The sequence below is a fragment of the Taurulus bubalis genome (genome assembly GCF_910589615.1).
Source record: "Taurulus bubalis genome assembly, chromosome: 7".
In the NCBI taxonomy this organism is placed as follows: domain Eukaryota; kingdom Metazoa; phylum Chordata; class Actinopteri; order Perciformes; family Cottidae; genus Taurulus; species Taurulus bubalis.
In genome coordinates, this window is record NC_136595.1 from 27,768,447 (window position 1) to 27,794,203 (window position 25,757).

Sequence of the window (25,757 nt, forward strand, 5' to 3'; positions counted from 1 at the left end):
AAATAAAGAGCCGTGGGAGGGAGAGATAAAAACCCTCATCACAAATTATATTGATGTCGGTCGTATTTATTTATGCTCATGAAAGAGCACGGAAAGAACAAGGAAGAAAACATGTATCTGTACCGACAAACTTGAGGATGAAGTACCATTATGTCCATAAATAAATAGAGAAAGAACATGAAAGCAGCGTTTTTAAATTTTTCAAGATTTATGACTTGTAAGTGGCCAGTAGTAGAGTCATTTACATAGACTTCTATACAACCAGAGGAGTCGCCCCCTGGTGGTCAGGAGAGAGAATGCAGCTTTAACACATGAAGCATAGACTTCTATACAACCAGAGGAGCCGCCCCCTGGTGGTCAGGAGAGAGAATGCAGCTTTAACACATGAAGCATAGACTTCTATACAACCAGAGGAGTCGCCCCCTGGTGGTCAGGAGAGAGAATGCAGCTTTAACACATGAAGCATAGACTTCTAGACAACCAGAGGAGTCACCCCCTGGTGGTCAGGAGAGAGAATGCAGCTTTAACACATGAAGCATAGACTTCCATACAACCAGAGGAGCCGCCCCCTGGTGGTCAGGAGAGAGAATGCAGCTTTAACACATGAAGCATAGACTTCTATACAACCAGAGGAGTAGCCCCTGGTGGTCAGCAGAGAGAATGCAGCTTTAACACATGAAGCATAGACTTCTATACAACCAGAGGAGTAGCCCCTGGTGGTCAGGAGAGAGAATGCAGCTTTAACACATGAAGCATAGACTTCTATACAACCAGAGGAGTAGCCCCTGGTGGTCAGGAGAGAGAATGCAGCTTTAACACATGAAGCATAGACTTCTATACAACCAGAGGAGTCGCCCCTGGTGGTCAGGAGAGAGAATGCAGCTTTAACACATGAAGCATAGACTTCTATACAACCAGAGGTCTGAGCTGCTGCAGAGCGTCTGCTGTGTGAATGAACAGCGGCGCTGTCTGTCCAGACCTGAGTTATTCATGGAGCGCTCTTGTGTTACCGTCAATGCTTTCTCCCTCGCTGTTATACGAGAGGGTGTGTGTGTGTGTGTGTGTGTGTGTGTGTGTGTGTGTGTGTGTGTGTGTGTGTGTGTGTGTATTGTATGTTTTGTACCAGATAAATCTCACCTCAGCGTGCTACTCTGGAAGAATTCACCCAGGAGTGAAAATTACAGCGCTGGTGTTTTGAGCAGTTACAGACACACAAATCAATTATATACACACACACACACACACACACACACATATATATATATATATATATATATATATATATATATATATATATATATATATATATATATATATATATGAAAAACCTGGAATAACTCCCAATAAACGGCGTTCCCATGCGACCCGGCTGGCGCTCGGCGTGTGAAGGTGCAGAGCGGTGATGTTTTCTCTGTTGCACAAACAGCTAACTAAATAACGGAGCTCCATCTGGGACACATGTGCTCCTATGCATGTGGATTTGTTTGTGTGTGTGTGTGTGTGTGTGAGAGAGTGTGTGTGGAGCCTTTGTAAGAAAACACCCGAGGTGTCAGAGGGACACAGTGGGGTGACGGGACGGGGGCCCACAGAGAGGAGGTGTTCCTGTATTGTTGTACTGCTGTTGAAACTGTCGCTCCGAGTTTGAGCCTCTCTTTCTCTGACGAGTATTCTGGGGGAATCTATAACAGGCCAGGAGGAGGAATTCAGGGGGGGAGGAAGAGCCCACATGCTCTTCCTCCCTGTTTGCATGTGCAGGAGGATGAGGAGGAGGAGGAGGAGGAAGCGTCCGTGCTCCCTGGCCTCTGGGCCCGTGAACACGAGCGTCTCCGTTCTCTGAGCGATATCGGAGGAAACGGCAGTTCGTTCTTCTTTGCTTCAGTCAGACGGTTAAATTAAAGCTCCAGAACAAAAGGGGCGTTTAGAGTCTGACTCCATTCACCCGGACGGCTAAACGCCGAAGTCCGACCACGTCTTCACGAGAGGTTTGAAGGCAGCGAGGCGGCACGATGTCGCATTAATCTTTCATCAACTTTCACAATAAAAACATTGTGTTGAACAAAACCATTATGTATAAAAAAATGCACTTTATTCGAATCTACACTCAATTTGTTAATACAACTTTTTTTTTACTGAATTTTGGTTGATAAGTGATATCGTTATCGCGATATTCAACAATTGCATATCTCATATTTTTGCAAATCTTCAATCTCAATAAAAGGTTTAATTTCTCAAAAAAAAAACTATATTTATCATCATACACATGTTTTCTGATCAATGAATGAACTTGTTTACGCTCCTGTGTGATTAAACACTTTGTATGTGTGCTTGTTTTCATCAGTTGGGATGTGATGTCATCAGCATATCAAGATGATTCCTACGATAAATTATCAAATATACCGTTTAAAAGAGTTTGTTCTACTTTTGATGATGTCCTGATGTTGAATTCCAGCTTTCACATTTTACTTATTTCAGGACGAATGTTAAAAAATATTTTTCTTAATCTTTTCTCCTTGTTGTTTTGTTTGTCTCTCCTCTGCTAGACGCACACGGGAGAAAAAGAGAAGATCTGCCCGTACTGCGGACAAAAGTTTGCCAGCAACGGCACGTTGAGGGTTCACATCCGCAGCCACACAGGTCAGTGGTGCCGGTCCATGCGTCAGAGTCACAGCTAGAGACGCTGAGTCACAGCTAGAGACGCTGAGTCACAGCTAGAGACGCTGAGTCACAGCTAGAGATGCTGAGTCACAACTAGAGACGCTGAGTCACAGCTAGAGACGCTGAGTCGCAGCTAGAGATGCTGAGTCACAGCTAGAGACGCTGAGTCACAGCTAGAGACGCTGAGTCACAGCTAAAGATGCTGAGTCACAGCTAGAGACGCTGAGTCACAGCTAGAGACGCTGAGTCACAGCTAGAGACGCTGAGTCACAGCTAAAGATGCTGAGTCACAGCTAGAGACGCTGAGTCACAGCTAGAGACGCTGAGTCACAGCTTGAGACGCTGAGTCACAGCTAGAGATGCTGAGTCACAGCTAGAGACACTGAGTCACATCTAAAGATGCTGAGTCACAGCTAGAGACGCTGAGTCACAGCTAAAGATGCTGAGTCACAGCTAGAGGCGCTGAGTCACAGCTAGAGATGCTGAGTCACAGCTAGAGACGCTGAGTCACAGCTAAAGATGCTGAGTCACAGCTAGAGACGCTGAGTCACAGCTAAAGATGCTGAGTCACAGCTAGAGACGCTGAGTCACAGCTAGAGACGCTGAGTCACAGCTTGAGACGCTGAGTCACAGCTAGAGACGCTGAGTCACAGCTTGAGACGCTGAGTCACAGCTAGAGACGCTGAGTCACAGCTTGAGACGCTGAGTCACAGCTAGAGACGCTGAGTCACGTAGAGTTGCTTCATGGCACTCCAGCTGTGTGAACCCTAAAGGAACAGAGTCAGCTGCGATTTACCGTAAAAGTCGTGTTACAAGCCGCTACTACCTTCGGTCAGTGTCCCCGTTAGCTCCCCGCTGTAGCCAGCTAGCGCTCCTGCTAGCGCTCTGCTAGCTCCCCGACAACCACCAAAGGTAGCGGGACAAGCCCCGGCTCAAATCCCGACTCGGGTAGAGGGAACGCGGGCAGTAGCAGTGCAAGCTAGCAGCAGCGCTAGCTTGCGCTGCGGCTAGATTGCGCTGCGGCTAGATTGCGCTGCGGCTAGCTTGCTACAGCAGTGACACCCACCAGAGGTGGAAGCGGCTTGTAACCCAATTTTTACGGTAAATGCAATAAACAAATAGAAATGGTGCCGAAATAACTTCAAAATTATGCCGATTAGTAAAAAGTCGGATTTCAAACAACTTTTAAAATGCTTGTTTTCTGAATGGAGTTTGGTTTGGTCGGAGCTCTGCTATGCTAACATTGTAGCTGCTACATCGACACGTACACACGACAGCGTCGTTGCTGTTGTTGTTTGGTTTATACTCATTTAAACACATAGTTTTGTCCGGTCTCTGTACAATGGAGAAACTGTCCAAATATGGTCACTTCCTGTTCACTGGTTGCAGAAAAAAAAACATGGCGACATCCGTAATCCAAGATGGCGACAGCCAAAAGCCGGAACACGAGCGTTGCTCCACGTTTCAGGTCCCGATGAGACGACATGACCAAGATACACGTCGTTAGATCCAGTAGATCCTCCACAACTCAGTCGATCACTTTGTTTTACAGAAACAATGAGAATCAGAACTATTCGCCGCTCGCTGCCTGTGACCGGACATGAACAGCGTGTCTCTTCTATCTGCACCGCGTTGTTGGGTGCGCTTGTTTTCGTTACCTTGCTGGCTACAAAATAAAAGCGTCCCCAATCCGAAGAATGACACCTACTTTATATTTTATTAAACAGTTACGTATAGTATTTATTCATATTATTTATAGTATTTCCCATCTTTGCTGATTTTGAGTTTTGAGCCAAAGGATACAAGTTTAAATATCATCGACGCCGGCGGGTTTCAGGTGATTGAAGCAAATAAAAGTGGACTATTTATTTATTGCAGTTTATTTCACGGCGCTGGATCGCTCCAGTCTTCACTCATAGAGCGCTGGATGTTCATTAAACTGCCTTAAACTGGAAAGCCACACATTCCTGTGTGTTTCCTTACCAACAGACTGGTGCAGAGACCTGGCACAGCCACACACACACACACACACACACACACACACACACACACACTTGGACTCTAAAATCTCCCTCGATTCCTCTCCTACTGAACTTCATCTCTTTCTCTCCTCATCGTCCCGTTGTTGTTTATTTATGATGAAATACATAATTTAACGGTCAAAACATTTAAGCAAAAATTAAACATAAAACATTCTGGCCACACATTGAGCCCCTAATTATTCAATCAGTAGGGGTTGGAAAAAAAAATCAAGACTCTTACCTTCCTAACATCTATAAAAAAAATTGTATGTAATGTATAATTCTTCTTCAAAAGAACATTGATATTTCTACTAAGTGCCGTAAATGTGAAAAACAGAAGATGGCTCTTTTTGCTGCGTAATATTCACGACAACAACGGTTCCAAAAATATATTAATGTGGGAATTAATCACACAGGAAGAAAATTAATGGCTTTTTGTTTCAGACCAAGGAAAAAAAAATCACATAAAACACAATTTTGACTGTTATTTGGTGTACGATTATTTATGTGTAACTAGAATTTGTTGTTTTTAAAAGACAATGAAAATACAGAAAAATGAAGTGCTTATTAGTGCAAATTGAGCATGAATACACGTGACCTTTTGCCTTTGTGAATTCACATTATATCATATTATTATATTCAGGAATCAGTTAGTAATTAAACCCTCAACTCAGAGGAGTATCATGACGGAACAAAAAGCCCAAAGTGGTCCCGTGTGAGTTGATTTATCTTTTTTTAAATAAAAAAACTCCATAATCTCAACACACAGACGGGATTAGAGCCTGAAATGAGCAACGAGATTAAGTTCTGTGTTTAAGTCTCTTCATCCGAGTCCGTGCGACACTTAAATCATCCGCGTTTCCTGTCAGGTGTCGACAAGATTAGTGTGTCCAAATGTGTGTGTGTGTGTGTGTGTGTGTGTGTGTGACGGTGGTCCGACCACACTCTGTCAACAGCCTGCTTTGTGTGCGTGTGTGCTTTCCTACATGTGTGAAGGACAAACCAGAGAGAGAGAGAATGCATCCCAGTGTGGGCCAGTTAGCCCAGTCTGATTGTATTTATATAGAATAAACAGAAGGGAGGAATGCTGGGGGAGGGGTGGGAACACCTCAAAGAAAGAAAGGAGTAAAGAGAGAAAAGAGCACTCCAAGAAAGCATCCAGCCGGACGACCTCTGACCCCGACTGGCTGTAAATCTGTCCCCTGGCTCTATAGGCTGGGAGCTTGTTTTGTTGTTTGTGTGCGACAGGAAAAAATAAAAAGTGAGTCGTTCCCTGAGCGACGACCCCGACCGTCTCACACGGCGGAGAGTGATAAATGTAGAACGGGTAAATCATAAAAACAAGCCGCGTTAATGTAAAACTTTAACCAGTTTCCTCTGTCTGATCTCTTAAAGACGGCACAGAGCCTGTAAGTCCAGACGGCAGGCAGGAAAGCTCCATCTTGTTTGTCTTCCTGCTTCACAGGAACCAGTCAGCATTGATTATTTACCTGCTGGACACAGAGGGCTTTGTGCCGCCTCCTCGGGGGTTTGACCACCAAACAGGCTCAACTCCCCCTGCTGTGAAGACGAGTCACTTCTTCTTCACTGAAAAACGCTTCATTTATCCTCATTTTAGCGTATATATATATACATATATATATATAAATATATATGTATATATATATATATACGCTTCATTGTCAGGCTTTTATTTGGTGTATTATTGCTTCGATTTGGTTGCTGTGAATATCCGCAGAAGTGAAACATGTCGGTACTCGGTCTGGAGGAAGGCCGAAGAACGTTTAGCACTTGTAGGCGACAGGAAGGACGTGGCGGCTGGTTGTAGTTGCAGCGCTGTGACATGTTGTAAAACCCACAGACGGAGAGAAGTGGACGAAGTCATCGTGACTCACCTGCTGGTTTGTGGACCGCTTGCTCCAAACCTTGAGTTCAGCCTTTTGACCGTCGCCATCTTGGTTTGTGTCTTCTGACCGTCGCCATCTTGCTTTTTGTCTTTTGACCGTTGCCATCTCGCTTTTTGTCTTTTGACCGTCGCCATCTTGTTTTTTTCTCTTGACCGTCGCCATCTTGCTTTTTGTCTTTTGACCGTCGCCATCTTGCTTTTTGTCTTTTGACCGTCGCCATCTTGTTTTTTTCTCTTAACCGTCACCATCTTGCTTTTTGTCTTTTGACCGTCGCTATGTTGTTTTTTTCTCTTGACCGTCGCCATCTTGGTTTTTGTCTTTTGACCGTCGCCATCTTGTTTTTTTCTCTTAACCGTCACCATCTTGCTTTTTGTCTTTTGACCGTCGCTATGTTGTTTTTTTCTCTTGACCGTCGCCATCTCGCTTTTTGTCTTTTGACCGTCAACATCTTGTTCTTTTCTCTTGACCGTCGCCATCTTGCTTTTTTTCTCTTGACCGTCGCCATCTTGGTTTTTGTCTTTTGACCGTCGCCATCTTGCTTTTTGTCTTTTGATCGTCGCCATCTTTTTTTTTTTTGACCGCCGCCATCTTGGATTTTGACCGTGACCTTCTTGGTTTTGTTTTTTTCACCGTCACCATCTTGGTTTTTAGACGTCACCATCTTGTTTTTTTGCAACCAGAAGTGACACAAGAAGGTGGAGCTTAGTGCAACAGAGTTTACTGAGGGAATAAATCAAGAAGTAGAGTCATTTAAATAGACTTCTATACAACCAGAGGAGTCACCCCCTGGTGGCCAGGAGAGAGAATGCAGCTTTCACACATGAAGCATATACTTCTATACAACCATAGGAGTCGTCCCCTGGTGGTCAGGAGAGAGAATGCAGCTTTAACAGTGTCAATAGCATTGTTTTGCAACCATCAAGCATTATGGGAGAATTGGGTAAAGAGAGACATGGATCAAAGAGAATCTTCAGAAAAAATCTACTTGAGAGTGTTAAGTAGCTGTAATACTTGTGCTGTATGTTTGTCTTGGCTCTGGTTTGAATGTAACTGGGTCAGAACAAACAAACCAGTTGCAGTGCCGAGGAGGCAGGCGTCTCCTCGGAGAGCTGCCATGACATCACAGACGAGCCATAAAATGATCCGTCAAAAAGTTGGACCGGGACACGGAAGACGTCGTGGAACTCCGTCGTCATGACGGATGGTTTCTTCTTCTTGGCCCACGCTGTGTGTGTGTGTGTGTGTGTGTGTGTGTGTGTGTGTGTGTGTGTGTGTGTGTGTGTGTCCTTCTCCTCAGCGGGAGGAGGTTTTCCCTCCACGTCTGCCACGATGTGGTGAATAACCGGAGTGGGGTTATGAACATTATTTGTGCCAAGGGAAACGTTGAGAGAACCCAGAGCCTCTCGGTGTCACACTTGACATCATTGGACATGTCATGTGTGGGCACGGCCTAAACCCCATGAGCCGCGTCGCCAACACGCCGGTGTGTCGCAGTTCCAGCCCTTAAAAAAGCAATTTAGTGTTTGTGTTCTATTACGATTGGAGCTTCAGCGCTCGAGACTGTTTCCACATGCTCGGGCCGCCCGGGGTCTCCAGGGGGTTCGCACATGATCGTCGTCGTCATCGTCGCCGACGATTAAAAGATGTGTAGGTTTAACCAGCCGAAACAAAAAGCAGCGTGCCAACTCTCCACAGCTGTGCGTTCACGCCGCCATGTGTGGAATTAACGAGAGAGAAGCAACACGAGGACGGCATCAATCTTCACAGGGTTGTAGCGTTTATTTCTACAAACAAAAACATATGGGATCGGAATAATTTGAAGAAGCGATAATGAGGAAAGATGTGACACAATGTTGCGTTAAAGCTGTTTATACAATGCAGCCGATACAACGTCTTGCCAGAAGCTAGTCCTCTTTTTGTCGCTTTTTTCTTACAGAAGTCAGCAACACGGCTCAATTTTGCTACATTAATATGGAGTTTTTTTAGGCAATGCAACTACTTAGTACTACACACAGCTTCCTGTTCACACAATGGGTACCACATGAAGTACTCCACTGGTATCGGTATCACTTTAAGGGTTCTGGTATTGGTACTGACATCATCGTTTTTTAAACAATACCACTCCAGCAATCTAGTTTTTCACTTCCTGTCATCACTGAGATGTTTTTTTAATTCGATTTTTAATGATTCAACTTGTAAAATGACTATTTGTGGTCGGAGTAAAAGTTCTCCAGCAATATAACACACAGTGAGACGTCGGTTTATATTCTGGACTCCAGTGACGTTGATCTGACTGACTGAACTAAAAGCGTGTGCACAACATGAGGCATTTTAACATCAGTAAATCATTGCCGTCCAAACATTTGGATAATTACACAACCGGACGTATTATTTGTATTTGATTTAAATGCAAACATGTACGGTTCACAACATAAGTGTCACCACTCGATGCGACGCACCAGATCTCAGCTCGTCTCTAACGTAACATCTAAAGAGCTAACGTAACATCTAAAGAGCTAACGTAACATCTGAAGATCTAACGTAACATCTGTAGAGCTAACGTAACATCTGAGCTAACGTAACATCTGAGCTAATGTAGCATCTGAAGAGCTAACGTAACATCTGAGCTAACGTAACATCTGAAGAGCTAACGTAACATCTGAGCTAACGTAACATCTGAAGAGCTAACGTAGCGTAACATCTGAAGAGCTTACGTAACATCTGAAGAGCTAACGTAACATCTGAGCTAACGTAACATCTGAAGAGCTAACGTAGCGTAACATCTGAAGAGCTAACGTAACATCTGAAGTCCTTCATCACGAGAAGACAATAGCAAACAGTACGGAGCGAGAACACAAGTTCACAAGAAAGAACTCACAATACAAACCCAAACCCACACAGTAACGCATCGCAAATGTGTGCATGGCAGATAAAAGCGAGGCGAGTTGAACTTGAGGTAGAATTGAAGGTCAGCGAGAACAAAAGCTGAGCAGCGAAGACAAACAGACTTCTTGAGTTGGATGAGAAAATGTCAGCAAATGTGTTTTTTGTTGTGTTTTTTTTACAGAAAAAGCTGATTGCAAAAATGCACAGCGGTGGAGATGGTATCATACATACAGAAGATCAGCTTGAAGATAGGGCTTCAAATAATATCTCTGAAATATGTATTTAGCTATTTTCTATCAAATAAAAAAAAAACTGTCTGATTTCACCCTTTAATGTCTATAATCACACCAATTGGATAATTCTAGTGAACTAATCTGAATTAAGAGAACTTTTCTTTTGAAGGCAGCCCTCGGACACTTTTATTTTGAAGTCAGCTCTCGGCCACTTTTATTTTGAAGGCAGCCCTCGGACACTTTTATTTTGAAGTCAGCTCTCGGACACTTTTATTATGAAATCAGCTACAATCAGGTAGAATTTGAAGACGTGACGTTAAATATGAATGCCGTTTAAATAAACCTGCAGCAGCAGCAGGATGTACTAACGTCACAAACCAACTCTTCACTTCCCTGCAGCTTCCTGAGCCGAAACAAACGGGCAAACGTTCTGATTGGCCAACGCGCAACGAAATGGTACACGCCCCCCAAATAATGCGGTAGGCAGCGATTCCCGGGAGCCAAGTAATCCAGATGGGAACGCTCCCCAAACGAGCGCTAACTAACCCGTAACCCAGAAGCCTCAGAACTCAGTTAATTGTACATTTCCATCGAACACCAACAACAACAGTTGTGCGTGTGTTTTACAGAGAACGACCGTCACACAGCGGATGTTCTGTGTGATCGTGGGTTTCTCAGTGAAAACAGACTTCGTATCAAACGACATACAATAAAATCTCTATTTATTTAAAGCGTCCCACATGAAGGCCTCTGGCGCGGGACGGAGGACTAATGCTCTTGATCCTGGTGTCTTTTGTTTGGTTAGCCGTCGCTTCGGCATGTTTTTTAAAGTCCCTCAGATGGACATCTGGTCGTTCTCTGGAATCACTGAACCTGTGATGGGTTTCTGAGGGTTTGTTTGTCCGGGCGGTGGTCATGGTAACAGGCATGACCGCGCTCCTCGCCCTGACCCCCCGTGACGGAGCGCGCCTCCAGACCGCCGTCCGCGGCTCTTTTAATGCGGATTGAGACGCGTGTCGGGGGTTCGGATCCGCTTCATGTGCGGCGGGTCGAGTCCGGTCGGATACGTTCCCGGCGGACGGTTGTTTTGAGGAAGTGGAGAACTCTGCCGGGACCCCGGCGCTGATGGGCGAGGTCAAGTGTAAAAGCTGTCGGGGCGCTTCAAAGGCGCGTCTCTCCCGACACGCCGATATCGCGTTACCGCGGGCGGAACCCCCACCGAGGCCGCCGTGTGGCGGAGCGGGGCGGAGCGGGGCCGCCGGGCTGGAGGAGGCCGGGGAATTAGTATGTGACGGACGCCGATAATGTCTTTCATCCCGGAGCCCGGAGCTACAAAGCACTCTGATGAACACGGAAGCCCGTTTCCGCACACAAAAAGTTAAAGTCGAAATGATGAGATAAAAAGTAATGTCGAAATAAAAAGTCATAATTATGAGATAATAAAGTCATTATGAGACAATAATGTCGAAATTATGAGATATAAAGTCATTATGAGATAAAAAGTCATAATTATGAGATAATAATGTTGAAATTAAGAGATAATAAAGTCATTATTATGAGATAAAGTCATTATAAGACAATAATGTCGAAATGATGAGATATAAAGTCATTATGAGATAAAGTCATATAAGATATAAAGTCATTATGAGATAAAAAGTCATAATTATGAGATAATAATGTTGAAATTAAGAGATAATAAAGTCGAGATTATGAGCTAAAAAGTGCAGCAGCTACATTAGCAATGCTATTATATAGTTTGCAGGTTAAACCGACGAGGGATGAAGAGACCTGTCACTGAAGCGCATGCACACTTACTATCTCATGATTATGACTTTTTATTTCATAATTTTGACTTTTTTCCTTATTTTTTTGTAGAGGAAACTGCCTTTCATAGCTATCACCAGCGGGCAGCGGGGTAAAAAAACCACCCCACAAGTAAACCACCAAAAGGCCCGCGGAGCATCTGCTAACCAGACGCGTACGCACACACATACGACACACGAGGGGTGCCAAACGGATCGATTAGCGGCCGAGGAGTGTGAGGGCCGCGGCGGGGGGCCGCGAGGGAGGGGCGGCGCCCGGGGTCAAAGAGACGGGGTCCCGTTTCAGCACATGCTAAATCAGTTACCATAAAGCCCCGGCTCCGAGCCGCAGCCACCCCTCGTAATCCCCAAACAATCTGGGGAGTAAGTGGAGGGTCTCTCGTTACCGGGTCGCTCACACGGCGAGGACGGACCCGTCTGCAACAATGTCTCCACTTCGGGGGCCGACGGCGTTCCGCTGACTTCCTGTTCGGCCGCTGAAGGGCGGAGTCGCTCTCGTTGCAGCCGCGGCAGGTTGAACCCGGTGAAAGCAGAGCGGCAACTAGCGATTCGTCGTGGATTATTCTCTAGATTAATGCGTCAATCGTTTGGCTTTTAAAATGTCAGCAGATGGTGAAAAATGTCCAAAGTGAAGTCTCGTTTTGTCTAAAACAGAAAGATATTCAGTTGAATATGATATGCAAGAGAGAAAAGCAGGAAATCCTCTCATTTGAGAGGCTGAAAACAGCCTGACACGCCGTATTTACACGTGTGAGGATTTACTTTTTAGCGTCTTTATAAACAGGAAGTGTTCCAAATCTCCATGTGAGTTCATATTTATCAGCCAAATGAAATCCTCCTCTGTAGAGGATGTTGGTTTAAGGAGTTTAGTGGTTACTCCTTCAGTCTGAGTTCATATCTCTGAGTTACACTCGTTGTCTTCTTCATTCCTCTCAGTTCTCTGTGTGATCGCCCCCTGGTGGTGAGGAGGATAAAGCGGCGCGTTGAGTAGAAACGTGACGCTTCACTCTCTAGAATCGTACTTCCATAATTCCCACAATCAATGAAAGATAGAAGCGTCTCTTGAATGCATCTTTTCCAGGCGTCGTGTGTTCGGCAGGTGAGTTGGTTTTGATTCCTCTCACGCCGTGCCGCGGTGCAATTAGCAGGCTAATGCCCCCCAGGACCCCGAGGCCTGAACCCGACACCACACATGCTACACCAGAGCCGGACTCGCTCTCCTCTTCCCCAAAAAACACATCTGGGTTTCAGGTTCTTCCTGTTTGTCAACAAGAGGCCTCCTTCTTTAGGACAGGAACCCCCAGCTGCCCTCAGCACACGTTTCAGGGCGTGTCGTCATCAGTCAACTTGAGTTAACCCTTTCCACGCCGACGGGAGGTTACACATTTTATCACTTTGTGCCGCACACGGCGCTCTTGTGGGGGGTTCAAACCCCCGGCTTATGTGTCTGCTACGTGACAGCTGTCAGGGGTTCTCTTTCAAAACACTTTGTGGGTTATGATCTGACTAAATATAACCATTGTAGTTCTGTGACAATGCCAAATTGAATTAACATACATTTGTAAAGCTGGAGGCCTTCTCTCTTGATTTATTCCCTCAGTAAACATTGTAAACATGTGTTAAAGCTGCATTCTCTCTCCTGACCACCAGGGGCGACTCCTCTGGTTGTATAGAAGTCTATGCTTCATGTGTTAAAGCTGCATTCTCTCTCCTGACCACCAGGGGCGACTACTCTGGTTGTATAGAAGTCTATGCTTCATGTGTTAAAGCTGCATTCTCTCTCCTGACCACCAGGGGCGACTCCACTGGTTGTATAGAAGTCTATGCTTCATGTGTTAAAGCTGCATTCTCTCTCCTGACCACCAGGGGCGACTCCTCTGGTTGTATAGAAGTCTATGCTTCATGTGTTAAAGCTGCATTCTCTCTCCTGACCACCAGGGGCGACTCCACTGGTTGTATAGAAGTCTATGCTTCATGTGTTAAAGCTGCATTCTCTCTCCCGACCACCAGGGGCGACTCCTCTGGCTGTATAGAAGTCTATGCTTCATGTGTTAAAGCTGCATTCTCTCTCCCGACCACCAGGGGCGACTCCTCTGGTTGTATAGAAGTCTATGCTTCATGTGTTAAAGCTGCATTCTCTCTTGACCACCAGGGGGCGAATCATCTGGTTGTATAGAAGTCTATGCTTCATGTGTTAAAGCTGCATTCTCTCTCCTGACCACCAGGGGGTGACTCCTCTGGTTTTATAGAAGTCTATGCTTCATGTGTAAAAGTTGTGTCACTCCTCCTCAGTCCATATATGGTCACTTCCTGTTTATTGGTTGCAAAAAAAATCAACATGGCGTCGGCTGTAATCCAAGATGGCGACGGCAAAATCGCAGAACTCGAGGCTTCAAAAAGTCGGTCCACAAACCAACGGGTGACGTCACCATGACTACGCCCACTTCCTCTCTACAGTCTGTGGACAGAACAAAACCCTCGTGGACTTTTATTTTAATATTAAAATATAATAAAATATAAACTACTGACTGAGGAGAATGTTCCTTCAGCACAGTGGGAGACGATATTACTCATAAACCCTCCACGGACTTCCTGATTTAATGAGCATCTTTGCATGTCGAGTCCCAAGGAAACAAAGCTAATTAACCTTATTATTTAAAGCGGCAGAACATCTCCCCCATCAATAAAACCCACTCGCTCGCCCGTGCAGCACTTATTAAAAGAGAGAAGAAGCAGATTAGAAATGCAGGAATGTGTCTGCAGGTGTCTCATTGTCAGCAGCGCGTCACCAGATTGCAGCGTGTGCACTTCAGGCATCTTTAAATAAATATATATATATATATACAGGGTTCTTACGGTCACGGAAAACCTGGAACAGTCATGAAATTTTAAAATGGTTATGTCCAGGCCTGGAAAAGTCCTTGAAAAAAAGTAAAAGTCATGTAAATGTGTTATATTCATGTGTTCATGTAAATGTGTTATATTCATGTGTTCATGACGTTCATTTACGCTGAGTTTGAAATAATTAATATGCTTTTAAAAGAAAGACTCAAAATATAAGCAGGCATACATACAGGCATCTATATAAATGTTTATTCTTTTAATCAAACTATTGTCTCATTCATTTGAGTCATTTAAGGTTTACTGTATGCTTTGTGTTCTCATTGTTAGTTTAAATACTACATTTACTCACTTTTTACTGTTTACACCCAGATGTTTGCTCATGGACATTTGGTTTAAAGTCATGGAAAAGCATTGATCAGAATGTGCATGAACCCTGCTACAGTATGACTTCAGAGTCATTTCTTCCATCCTGAGGGACTCCACAGCTTTACTTCGTCCTCTGTTCCTGATGCATGACACAAATGAAGCAAATCATTGAACCCAGAATCTCCGCGTCTGGGTCTTTTTAATCTGGTGCGGTTCCCCGCCCGGCCTCACGTGCCTCCTACAGATCGGTAATCAGCTCTGCGCTCGCTATCCGCCGGTGGATCGGCGCTCGGTAACCGGACCCATGTGTTCGCGGCCCCCCGTTTGACTGACAGCCTGTCACTTCCCCTCCGCCGTCATCGGCGTGGCGCTCACAGATAAGATCTGGAGGAGGTTTTGGCCCCCGACTGCTTCTGAGCCGACCGGGGTTCGACCACATACCCTTCTGATCTGCTCCCCGCAAGACTGTTGGCTTGCCGGGGCTCCGATAGCGAGCCGTGCAGCGCAGCTAATGGAAGCTCTTTGAGTCTCTTAGCTCTGCGGTGGAAAGTCGGCGTGCATCAGGGTACGAGTGAAAGATATCTCCTTCCAGACGGACGCGGAGGAGCAGAGGCGTCACTCACCTGGCGTCACCTGGACTTTTGGACTCGCCCTCCCGTCGGTTTTTGTCTTGTTATGGCGCAAATTAAATGTTTGAATGTGCTTTTTTACACACTGAGACGCCTAGCACGCTAACTAGCACTGATGACGACGTGGCGCGCTGCCAGAACTCTGAATCCTCGGTAATAGCAGACGTCAAACAGACCGTAAAGCAGGACTCAGTGTCCCTGTTTGCTCCCCGCTGTAGCCAGCTGGCGCTCATGCTAGTTCCCCCGCTAACTTCCGCTAGCTCTCCGCTAACCTCCGCTAACCTCCACTAGCTCCCCGACAACCACCGAAGGTAGCGGGACCAGCCCCTTTCCTGTAACCCGACTTTTACGGTATACGGCGTCTCTCCTTCCCTCCACCTCAGTCCAAATACGGTCACTTCCTGTTCACTGGTTGCACAAAAACAAGATGGCGACGGCCGTAATCCAAAAACTCGAGTCCACAAACCAATGTGACGTCACGACGACGTCGACCACTTCCCGTCCGTCTCAAAGTGCAGAACAGAAAACACAGGTGTGAAGAAGTGAAGGTAACTAAGTAAACGAGCCTCTTGTTCCTGCAGGTGAGCGGCCGTACCAGTGCCCCTACTGCGACAAAGCCTTCAGCAAGAACGACGGCCTGAAGATGCACATCCGCACACACACTCGAGTGAGTTCCCTCAAAGCTTTTGATCTTTCTGTGTGTCCTGTGTTTGACTTCATGCAACTTGACTCATTTCACAGCACAGTGAAGCAGAAGTGTACTATGTTGAGGTTGGGATGTGTTTGCTTTGTACATTTGTTGTTGTTGAGGTCCCTTGAAGTCCCAGCCGGACAGACGTAGGAGACCCTTAGTGCTCTGTCCCGACACCAGAACGTGAAGGAACAATCATTTTCCTCACTGGACGCCGTCCACGTTCTCTTTGCTGCCCGCGTCGCGCTTCATCCTACATTTCCACCCTGGGTTCTCCCGTCCCGTCGCCTCCCGTCGGGCTCGAGCCCCCGTCCTCCGTTAACGCTGTCCAGAGAGCCGGCTGATGACGGGTTTCATTTCTCTAGCGAGCCGCTGATGAAAGCGACTGATGGCTCGGTCGCTAACGTTCTCCCCGGGTTCTGCCTTAGCTCACGGCGCTCTGGAGCCCGGGGGCGTCGCTGGGGAGCGAAGCGAGTGTCACTTTGGCACTAGCTTGATATATGTAATATATATATATATACATTATATTCTGAAAAGAAAATGAGCTTTTTCCTGGTTTGAGACACCTTTTTGGTGAAGGATAGCGGTCAGTGTCAAACTCACCGACAAACACATCGTGTTTCCTGTGATTACTTCACAATAAAAGTTGACTTTTTCACTAGTTAAATGCTTTTAATTTGAAGCTGCAGCCTAGTTTACATGTTGCGTCTAAAACGCGTGAAAAAAAACGCCTTCTAATCCATTTAACCCAGCTGCTTGGGGGGGGGGTGTAATGATGAGGATGAGGATGAAGATGCAGTAATTTAGCAGTAAGCCTCTCCGACTAGACAAAGATTAATGGATTTCCAGCTCCGTAAATCCCTCAGTAGCTCATCTTCAGTTTGTCCTTTCAAACCGAGGTTGTGGTCCTGCACATAAAGGATAAGCTAGCTAGCGTGAGCTAACCGCTAACGTGCCACTGCCTTCACATTAAAAGGCACATTTTATTGTGGAAGAACATGATCTTTTCACTGTATATAATACAGAAAACTGTATTTATTGTGGACAGCGTTCTTTTGTTGGTTTCCAGCGGCTCCCTGAAGCCGACGCGCCACACGAGACGCCACACGACGCGCCACACGACGCGCCACACGAGACGCCACACGAGACGCCACACGAGACGCCACACGAGACGCCACACGAGACGCCACACGAGACGCGACACGAGACGCCACACGAGACGCCACACGAGACGCCACACGAGACGCGACACGAGACGCCACACGAGACGCCACACGAGACGCCACACGAGACGCCACACGAGACGCCACACGAGACGCAACACGAGACGCCACACGAGACGCCACACGAGACGCCACACGAGACGCCACACGAGACGCCACACGAGACGCCACACGAGACGCCACACGAGACGCCACACGAGACGCAACACGAGACGCCACACGAGACGCCACACGAGACGCCACACGAGACGCCACACGAGACGCAACACGAGACGCCACACGAGACGCCACACGAGACGCCACACAAGACGCCACACGAGACGCAACACGAGACGCCACACGAGACGCCACACGAGACGCCACACGAGACGCCACACGAGACGCCACACGACGCGCCACACGAGACGCCACACGAGACGCCACACGAGACGCCACACGAGACGCCACACGAGACGCCACACATAAACAAAAACCCGGCTTCGCGTTGAAAGATGCGCTCATCGCCGACGGCGGTCAGATGGAGAAGGAAAAGGTCGAGGTCAAAGGTCAGGCTGCTCAACAGCTGCTGGAGAGGGAAGGTCGGCAGGTACAGATGTTCGATGTTACCGGGGTCAGAGTGATGCATTCTGGGTACGCCACCCAGTCACCTAAGTCCATCCATGTGTTTCCTGACCGCCTGAACTCTCCTGACCCCTCCATAGTTTCTTCTTTCCACGCCTCATGGAGGAAGAATCCTGCTGAAGGATTCAAGTGGAAATGTTGCATCAAATCACAGAGTGGATTTCCTCACACACACACACACACACACACACACACACACACACACACGCGCACACACACACGCGCGCGCACACACACACACACACACACACACACACACACACACACACACTCACACACACACACACACACACACACACACACACACACACACACACACACTCACACACACGCGCTCCCGCCTTTTGTACGCAACAAACAGTTGCGTCCCTTAAAGCCCCGCACGCAGTGAACCTGATCTTTACCTCCCTTTGTGTCCCGTGTCGCGGGGCGCTCCTTGGCCCCGCCCACACGATAGCAGCCTCTTTTCCCAGGACCCTCACTTCCTGCATTCACCCCGTTCCCGTGACAACTAAGCCCCAAAACAGGGCGTCGAGCCTTTCTCGCTATCAGCGGGCCTCCCAGAGAGCGGCGGTGGGAACCGAACCCGCGCCGCCTATCTCCTCGCTTCTCCTCCGAGCCTTCGAGGTGTCACCGCCTCAGACACGCCTCCTCATCAGGGCCAACACACACACACACACACACACACACACACTCTGACTGACTGAGAGGAAATGTTCCTTGGTGAACTGATGAGGTGTGGAGGCAGAGGAGTGTGATTCTGCGCTCTGAGACGCGTTCAAAGGAGAGTTTTCCTTTCCTCTGGTGAGGAACCCGTGTGTGTTTTCGCCGGTCATTTCCTCCCTGCTTGCAGGGGCATTTCATATCTCCATGAACTCACGGGGAGCGTGAAAGTGAGAGGGCGTGCGATGCGTTTCCACGTCTTCCTCCTGTGCTGTGCGTGTTTTCTCACGCGCACATGTGTGTGTCATTAACCCGCCGTGCGATGTAATGGACTCAAATCCTCCTGCAGGGTTCTGTCCATATGTGAAGCAAAGGGGAGGAAGGTGTGTGTGTGTGTGTGTGTGTGTGTTATATAGCATTGTTTTTATGCATTCTCCCGCTGCCTCCCTTAAACGCCGGTGTGTGTTTGTGTGTGTTTGTGCAGGAGAAGCCGTATAAATGCAGCGAGTGCAACAAAGCCTTCAGCCAGAAACGAGGGCTGGACGAGCACATGAGGACGCACACGGGAGAGAAGCCTTTCCAATGCGACGTGAGTATCCAGCAGCTCGCACGCGTTGGCCCGTATGCGTGTGTGTGTGTGTGTGTGTGTGTGTGTGTGTGTGTGTGATGGCACGAGGCCAGATGTGTGTGTGTGTGTGGGGCTCAGATAGGGATCTCGCTCCTCTGGAGGGGGCCGAGTGGGCCGATCTCACGTAAACACATTGAGAGGATCAGAGGGAGAAATTTCCCCTCTGCTTATAATACTCAGCAGTAATAATGATTCTCAGAGACCAGGAGGAGGGAGCAGAGGATGCTGGGAGAAACTTTATTTTTTCAATGCGCCGGTTTAACGAAAAGAAATTCTGAAAAATGCAAAACAAACTTTTCGAACCCAATTTAGAAGATGGAGTTCTTTTCTTTTGGACCAGATGTTTTCAGAGTTAAAAGGGGCAGGTGCAGAGTGGTGCTCTGAGAACAACAGGAATGTCAACGGAGTCCTTTAAGGACTAAGCGTCAGACCTGATGACAGACATGACACACCTGAGCTCTATATATTGTATGTCCAGTGAAGCACCGGGTCCATGAAACCTTGAAGTCCCAGAAAGAAGGAGGAACCGTCTCACTGCAGAACCGGCCTGAGAATCATCGTGTTTTTCAAGCTTTCTTCAGTTTTATTTAAAAGTGTCCTGGCCAAGACAGCAGAAGCACCTTAAAACAAAGTTTCAGACATACAACATGAAACAGTGACAGAACATTTTTAGATCACGGCGTGAGTAAAAACTAAACTAAGACTCAAGTCATCGTATCCTAGTTCACACAGGTGCACATCCTCAGTCAAAAGCATCTACAACCAGATGAACCTTCCTCCAACTCTTTCAGCCTATTTTTTAAAAATAGTTCGAAAGCAACTAAAAGTAAGTAAAAAAGCAATAAAAAGTGTTTAATGGAAAGTGAGTGAGTCTTGAGCGCGTGGACAGACACAGAGAGACACATTTCTCACTCACTCACACGGACGATCTCATTATCTCCTGGCGAAGACGCTAACAATGTGTAAACATGTCCAGGAGCTCATCCAATGCATGAACTCCAAGACATAAGTGAGGCAAAGTCATATTGACTCTACTGGAGCTCAGATATTTGACGTGTTGAAAACCTGATGACACTCAAACTATTATTTATTAGGGCGGAGCAGTTTCGTCTTTGTCTGACGGCGACTCAGTCATGCACAAAAGCTTCAGATCGTAACTCTGGAATCCAAATATCTCTCAATACTTTGAAGAACATAAAAAAACAAAAAGACAAGCAGAACTATCGCGTCTAATCCGTCACCCGACTGGATCCTCAGGATCCCGGTTTGAGCTCTAACGCCCCGATAAGCCTTTAATCCGCGGCATCGCCTCAAGTTCCAAAGCAGAGGACGGGCCAGCGTCGCCGTCTCAGACTCATCGCCAGCGGAGAGCGTCTCATCTGGTTCTCTCTCTCTCCCTCTCCGCCGGGGAAGAGACGTTCTCATGTTAATAATTCTCAAGATAATAAGAAATAACATGTGCGTTTCATTTTGAGTGAGACAAAAAGGGGGTCGAACAGTTCCAGGAAGGTTTTTTGTTTTATTTCAGAACAAAGCTAGAGGGGCCTGTGTGAGCAGCTCCTGTCATAACAGCATTAAAAATGTTGTCGGAGCGTCCGGTAACATCTGGGACGAGGAGGCGGCTGCCATCACCGTTTCAGTCTGGAAGCAGCGCTCGGATTTTACACTGGAGCGGATCCCTCACAGTCTAGTGGTCTCCTCCAGGATCCAGTAGGTCATGTGATCAGGACATCATGGATGTTCCTCTAGTCTCTGATCTCTGATCATGTGACTTTGTAAACAACCAATCAGTGTTTAGACCAACAGGAGGAGAGCTAGTAACGTTAGCAGCACCGCTAACTGAGAACCAACAGGAGGAGAGCTAGTAACGTTAGCAGCACCGCTAACGGAGAACCAACAGGAGGAGAGCTAGTATCGTTAGCAGCACCGCTAACAGAGAACCAACAGGAGGAGAGCTAGTATCGTTAGCAGCACCGCTAACAAAGAACCAACAGGAGGAGAGCTAGTAACGTTAGCAGCACCGCTAACAGAGAACCAACAGGAGGAGAGCTAGTAACGTTAGCAGCACCGCTAACAGAGAACCAACAGGAGGAGAGCTAGTAACGTTAGCAGCACCGCTAACTGAGAACCAACAGGAGGAGAGCTAGTAACGTTAGCAGCACCGCTAACAGAGAACCAACAGGAGGAGAGCTAGTAACGTTAGCAGCACTGCTAACTAAGAAACCAACAGGAGGAGAGCTAGTAACGTTATTTTGAGACCAGATTGTTCATCACAACAATCAATCTTTTTTTTTTAGGTTCTGCGGATCTTTAAAAGTTATATTTGCTCCTTTTTTCATTTATTTTTTACATTCGATACAAATCGAGAGTTTCCCGACATTGAAACTCTCTGCCCCAGAATTAGAAACAGACTTTTTCTTTTGTATTTCTGGAGCGATCACACGATAAATAAATTGCGTTTGTGTTCATAACCAGAAGAGGATTCCGCTCACATCTCTTTCTCGGCCCAGATGTGATCCGTCTGTGACTCATGGCGGTGAAGCGCTCACAGATGGAGAGGACGCTCGCTGAGACTCCAGCTAGACTGCAGAGCAGCAGGCGGATTACGCTGATTGATGGAGGACGATGGAGTCATTTGTACTCCGTGTAAAATGGCTCATTTATGATGGATGTTAAGTTGCATGCATTCCGCCTGGTGATTTACTAAATCACTGTGTGTCTCCGGTGTTTCCTGTGATGAGAACCTGGTCCACGAGACCAGGACTTAAGGTCTATTCGCTTAAAGAGGAGGCAATACAGGTGAATGAAGATGGAATAGACATCATCCTGAGACTCCCCCAGTTGACGACGGACATTAATACAATTATTTATTGCAAATGAGGCCTTTCCTGTTAAATATATGGCAATTTTCAAAACAGAAATGTGAACGTTGCTTAAAGCCAGGTTCAAAATGATTGTTTCATTTTGTCGACATATTACAGTCAAAGGTTTTTACATTCATAATATCTCTTTGTATCAGAAAATACTGTCAACAGAAAAATGTTCTCCATGTCTTATGAATAATAAGTAGTATAAAAGAGGATCAAACCCCTTTTGGTGAATTTAGAAGAAATCTACCGACGCGAACAGATAAAAGTAGTAAAATAAATGTTTTCTTTGCTCTAGAATGAAAGAAGACGAGTTATGGAAGATACATAGACAACACAATGATGTTGTCCTTGTGTGTTTGTGTGTTTGTTTGCAGGTGTGCGACCTGTCGTTCAGCTTGAAGAAGATGCTCAGCAGACACAAGCTCACGCACAACCCCAACCGGCCCATGGCGGAGTGCCAGCTGTGCCACAAGAAGTTCACCAGGAACGACTACCTCAAAGTACACATGGAGAACGTCCACGGGGAGACGGAGAGCTAGAGCCAATTACACGGAACCGCCGGCTGGAACCCATATCTGATTCCTCAGATAGCGGTCCAGCCTCGTGCCTTACGTACTGTACACACAGATGGACCGATAGCAGCGCTGTTGCTATTAAAGGATACATACGTGCAGAATATGGGAAACATTTGGGGCGAGTATTTAATAGTAGAAACATAGGCTGTACTTTTGTAAATCCTTCGTCATGTTGTTATTGTTTGGCTGCTCCACTGGAGAACACCAAAGACCTTACAGCTCGCTTCTTCTTTAGCTTTACTTGTACGTGTTTACACCTGGCGCCCAACCATGTTTAATATTTAGACTCCAGTGAGCTCAAAGAGCAACCTTCCTATGCACGCTGCTCCGTTTCAACAATACAAGTATTTAAACAGGACGGTCGAGCCCTGGAAGCCGTAATCCTAACCAGCTACTAAATCTGAGACGGCTCGCGAGTAGAAGTTTGTATTTACATCGAGCCAGAGAGGAGAAACACGCTGCGCCAGGAACAAGTGTTGTAGGTATACGTTACTGCAAACCACGGATACGTTGGATGTGGAGGCTGAGGAGGTCCACTACGGGCGGATGCTATTTATTTACGCTAGTTTCTTTGTTACGTTTCGTTGATTATCGCGTTATTATTTTAAATCAAACCAAGAGTTTTTTTTCTCTCATTAACAAAGTAATTTGTCAAAACCTAACGAGTCTGAACGTATTTATGAAACCTGTGTTGGGTTCAGGATCGTCCGCGTTCAACAGAACCTGTGGTTTGCAGAAACGTACTATATTTTTTCTAACCCCCAAAAAATGTCTGGTGACTGCAAGTTACCAAACAAACACAGGACTTTCACCAAGGTGACCAATGTTTGTGTCTCCAGTGAAACCAAAAGTTAACGTTGCCTTTACGCTTGTTACATAACGTTATGCAAGAAAGTCCGCTCAGGGCGGTAGCTATTTATTTACGCTAGTTACGAATGTTACGTTACGATGTTACGTTACGATGTTACGTTACGATGTTACGTTACGATGTTACGTTACGATGTTACGTTACAAATGTTACGTTACAAATGTTACGTTACAAATGTTACGTTACGATGTTACGTTACGATGTTACGTTACAAATGTTACGTTACGATGTTACGTTACGATGTTACGTTACGATGTTACGTTACGATGTTACGTTACGATGTTGCGTTACGATGTTGCGTTACGATGTTACGTTACGATGTTGCGTTACGATGTTGCGTTACGATGTTGCGTTACGATGTTGCGTTACAAATGTTACGTTACGATGTTATGTTGCATTACAATGTTACGTTACGATGATATGATGTTTTGATACATTGTTACGCTACGTTGTTATATTACGTTACGTTGTTACGTTCTGATGTTACGATACATTGTTACGATACGTTCTTACACTGCGTTGTTACACTACGTTGTTACATTATTATTTTAGAACAAATCACAACCTTTTCAAACCTTAACCAAGTCGTTTTGTCGTCTCAACCCAACCAATCGTAGCATTGCAGCGCGACACAAGGCTGATTTCAGAAAGTATTCATGAAACGTATCTTTTGTTCGGAGACGTCGATATTCGACATCTCCCGGGGTTCCTATTGGGTTCCCTTTTTCAGATCTTCTCTACTGTAAAAAAGAAATAAGGTGATGAATGCCAAGAAAACTTCAGAGCAAAGAAGAAGCTCATGGTTGTTGTAGCGCTGTGGGACGTCTGACTGGAAGTGCCTTTGAAACTAGTTTACACCTTTAAGGCACCTTCACATTGTTCATTTCGGTGCTCCAATGTGTTTCTGTTTTACCAAGTTGAAAATCCAAAGTACTGTTTGTTGACTTCTGTGATGTATTAGTTGAATATGATTCCCTCACAGTTTGTGTGTAACTTGTTGATCGTTGTTCAATACAGCGTCTCGTGTATTTCATCAGAGTTCTGTCCTGTTTCACGTCCACGCCCGCCTGCTCCCTGTGATTAATGCTCGTGTTCTACTCAGCATCTGCACACTGTGAGCTGTCACTTCACACTTTTACATTTTGAAGTGTACAAAACCTCACCACCTACCAAACATCATTTCCTCCGCCCGTTGTAATGATGTGTTTGTGAACTGTTGATGTAAGGGGGGGGGGGGGGGGGGCTTTGAGAGTTGATTAAAAGTGTCCGGGTTCTCGTTGTTAATCTACAGCCTAATTAAAGCCTCTTCCGAGGCCACAGCCGCCACAGAGGCCGCTCTCTGATGGGTTCTCTCTGCAGACGCCGGGACTCGTTTCTCACGTCCGTCACGCTTTGTTTTCAACAGGATTCTGAGAATCTCGCGAGTTGTTCTGTAAAGTGTTGTTTAGCGGTTTGTGGCTTCTTTAAAAAACACGAAACTCCTCCCCTACGTCTGTCTTCGCCTCTCAAGGAGACATCGAGCATCTTGAGACCTGCACCACGTCTCCTGAGGATTTAATCCTCTTATCGGTTCGGTTCCTTATTGATCCTCTGATTGGTTCTTTTTTATTATTATTGTGAGAAAGAAAAGACAATTCATTAAGAAAATAATCCACATTCCTTTATTATTCTACGTAAACAAATAGTCTTTTTTGATCAGCAGCACAAGACGTTCTATAATCTTTAAACTTCATTCTCAGCTCATCATTGATCTCATTGATGATCTCTCATCATGTGATCAACTGCTGCTGTTTCCTGCTTTTACTCGTGAGGCTTTTATTGAGTTTGAGACAACCAGAGTAGAAACACTTTGGATCTTTGAATCCTCTCTGACATGTGAGGCTCACGCTGGACTGAGCTGGAGACTAAGAGACAGAGAGGCAAAGAGACAGAGAGGCAAAGAGACAGAGAGACAGAGAGACAAAGAGACAGAGAGACAAAGAGACAGAGAGACAAAGAGACAAAGAGACAAAGAGACAGAGAGACAAAGAGACAGAGAGGCAAAGAGACAGAGAGGCAAAGAGACAGAGAGACAGAGAGACAAAGAGACAGAGAGACAAAGAGACAGAGAGGCAAAGAGACAGAGAGGCAAAGAGACAGAGAGACAGAGAGGCAAAGAGACAGAGAGGCAAAGAGACAGAGAGGCAAAGAGACAGAGAGACAGAGAGACAAAGAGACAGAGAGACAAAGAGACAAAGAGACAGAGAGACAAAGA

At 46.1% G+C, this 25,757-nt stretch overlaps 1 protein-coding gene across 1 annotated transcript in view; it reads left to right on the plus strand.

Moving 5' to 3' along the window:
- The window catches only part of prdm5 (PR domain containing 5), a gene marked incomplete at both ends in the record, with an annotated part of 37,592 nt that extends 14,993 nt beyond the window's left edge, over positions 1–22,599 (plus strand). The window contains 3 exons of the mRNA XM_079220637.1: positions 2,541–2,634; positions 15,946–16,031; positions 22,435–22,599. Of these exons, the coding sequence (XP_079076763.1) occupies positions 2,541–2,634; positions 15,946–16,031; positions 22,435–22,599 (345 nt within the window). The remainder of the gene's footprint in view (positions 1–2,540; positions 2,635–15,945; positions 16,032–22,434) is intronic.
- Positions 22,600–25,757: the final 3,158 nt, after the last annotated feature.